The sequence below is a fragment of the Guillardia theta genome (assembly GCF_000315625.1).
Source record: "Guillardia theta CCMP2712 unplaced genomic scaffold GUITHscaffold_17, whole genome shotgun sequence".
Lineage (NCBI taxonomy): Eukaryota > Cryptophyceae > Pyrenomonadales > Geminigeraceae > Guillardia > Guillardia theta.
In genome coordinates, this window is record NW_005434657.1 from 89,236 (window position 1) to 91,214 (window position 1,979).

Sequence of the window (1,979 nt, forward strand, 5' to 3'; positions counted from 1 at the left end):
GGGGAGAGAGAGAGAGGGAGGATGGAAGTGAGGAGGACGTCGGAGTCCTCACAGGCTTCTGGCCAACAATCCATTGGAAGATGTCAATAATCTCACACTGCAACACAATCAGATCGAACAAGAAACACACCTGACACTGATCTCAACTTATTGCCTCCTCTCCCTAACTCCTCCATTCTCTTCTCCCTCTGTTCTCCCTTCTCTTCTCCCTACCTGTTCTCCCTTCTCTTCTCCCTACCTGTTCTCCTTCTCTTCTCCCTACCTCCTCCTTGTACCTCCTCTCCCTTGCATCCTCTCCCTGTCTCCTCTCCCTTCTCTTGTCTCCCTTCTCTCCTCTGCTCTACCTGCACGATCTTGCAGTATTCTTTGATCTCTGCATCAGTGAGCTTCTCGACGTTCGCTTCAGCCCATCGTCCCTGTACGAAAGATGAGAACACGTGTAAGAGATGAGGAGGAGAGTAGTAAGAAATAGAGTAGTAAGAGACGAGGAGGAGAGTAGTAAGACATGAGGAGGAGAGTAGTAAGAAATAGAGTAGTAAGAGACGAGGAGGAGAGTAGTAAGACATGAGGAGGAGAGTAGTAAGAGACGAGGAGATAGAGAGGAGCGGAAACAAGTGACGGAAGGGGAGGAGGCACTGAGGTCAGCCTACCATGATGAGGTCTGTCTCCAGCCATCCCGTCTGTCTCGACCTGCACGTGCGAGCAGTCAAGTCGCTCGCCATGGCCGGCAGCGGCTGCACCTGTAGATCAATGCGCGCTTGAGGTTCTCGAGTTTGTGGGGGTCAACGTCGCCTGAGCAATCAGTGACTGAGAGGAAGAGAGCTAGGAGGACGAGAACGAGGAGAGGGGAGGATGCACAGGGGAAACGAAGAAGGAGTTGGGAGGTTGGGGAGGAGGAGGACGAGGACGAGGGGAAGGAGGACGAGGATGAGGAGGATAAGGACAAGTGGAGGAGCAGGGGAAGAGGTGGAGGAAGGGGCGAGGATCACCAGCTGAAGTGAGGAACTTTCGCGGATCAAATGTGTCCAACGAGTTTGTGACCTAGAAAGATGTGAGGAGAAGAAGGGAAGGGCTGGAGCACAGACGCTCGTGAAATCCACTCCCCCAGCAGCTGCTGAGAAGGGACGGCGAATGGCAGCGAATGATGTGGGGGAGCTGCGAACTAGCTTCAAGCATGATGAGGACCTGAAAACAAATCCTTGACTTTCGCATAGAGAACCGATCCTCCCCTCTATCATCATAGCTCCTTATACTCCTCTCTGTTTGTCGTTCCCTCTCGTTGTCCCCATCAAATACCCTCGCTCCTCTCTTCTATCCTCTCCTCTCTCCTCTCTCCCATGTCCTCCCCTCCCCTCTCCAAACTCTCTTTCCTTCCCCTCTCATCCCCACTCTCCTCCCCCATCCCTACTCTCTTCTCTCCTCGCTCCCCCATCCCTACTCTCTTCTCTCCCCCCTCCCTCCTCCCTCCTCTCCTCTCGCTTCACCTCTTGGCTGCTTGCACAACAAACCGAGACGCCATGGCGACGTGTTCTTCACCGTTCGCTGCCAGTAGGGGTTGTTTATATGTGGCAAATGGGGGTTATTGAGGTTGGGGTGGTAGAGGTAGAGGTGAAGGAATGGTGAAGTTTGTTCCGACAGTGGTAGTGATGGCGGTGATGATGGCGAGTGCGACAAGACAGGAGGAAGGAGGAGGAGGAGGAGGAGGAGGAGACAGATTGGCGACGAAGCCATGCTTCTTGACATTGATCAGCCCTCGGGATGGAGGAAGATACTTTCAAGGTGCGGACTGTAACACGGGAAGGAAAGGTGACGGGATGTAGGCGAGGACATCGAAGTTCATGTGGGAAGAAGCAACGGAGAAGCGAGTAAGATGTGATGTAATGCGAAGAGAGGAGGGGAGAGGAGAGGAGGAGGAGGGGTAGAGGAGGGGAGTGCAGAGGAGAGGACGGCAGGCGGAGGCGAGGGGTAGATGGGATAGT

At 54.0% G+C, this 1,979-nt stretch overlaps 1 protein-coding gene across 1 annotated transcript; it reads right to left on the reverse strand.

Moving 5' to 3' along the window:
• Window positions 1-50: 50 nt before the first annotated feature.
• On the reverse strand, window positions 51-1,537 carry GUITHDRAFT_151400 (hypothetical protein; the record flags this gene model as incomplete). Its single annotated transcript, XM_005836460.1, has 7 exons — window positions 1,485-1,537; window positions 1,086-1,185; window positions 990-1,041; window positions 741-792; window positions 651-690; window positions 345-416; window positions 51-97 (listed from the first exon to the last, which is right to left on the reverse strand). Coding segments are annotated over exons 1-7 (398 nt in total), but the record flags the coding sequence as incomplete, so codon positions are not given.
• Window positions 1,538-1,979: the final 442 nt, after the last annotated feature.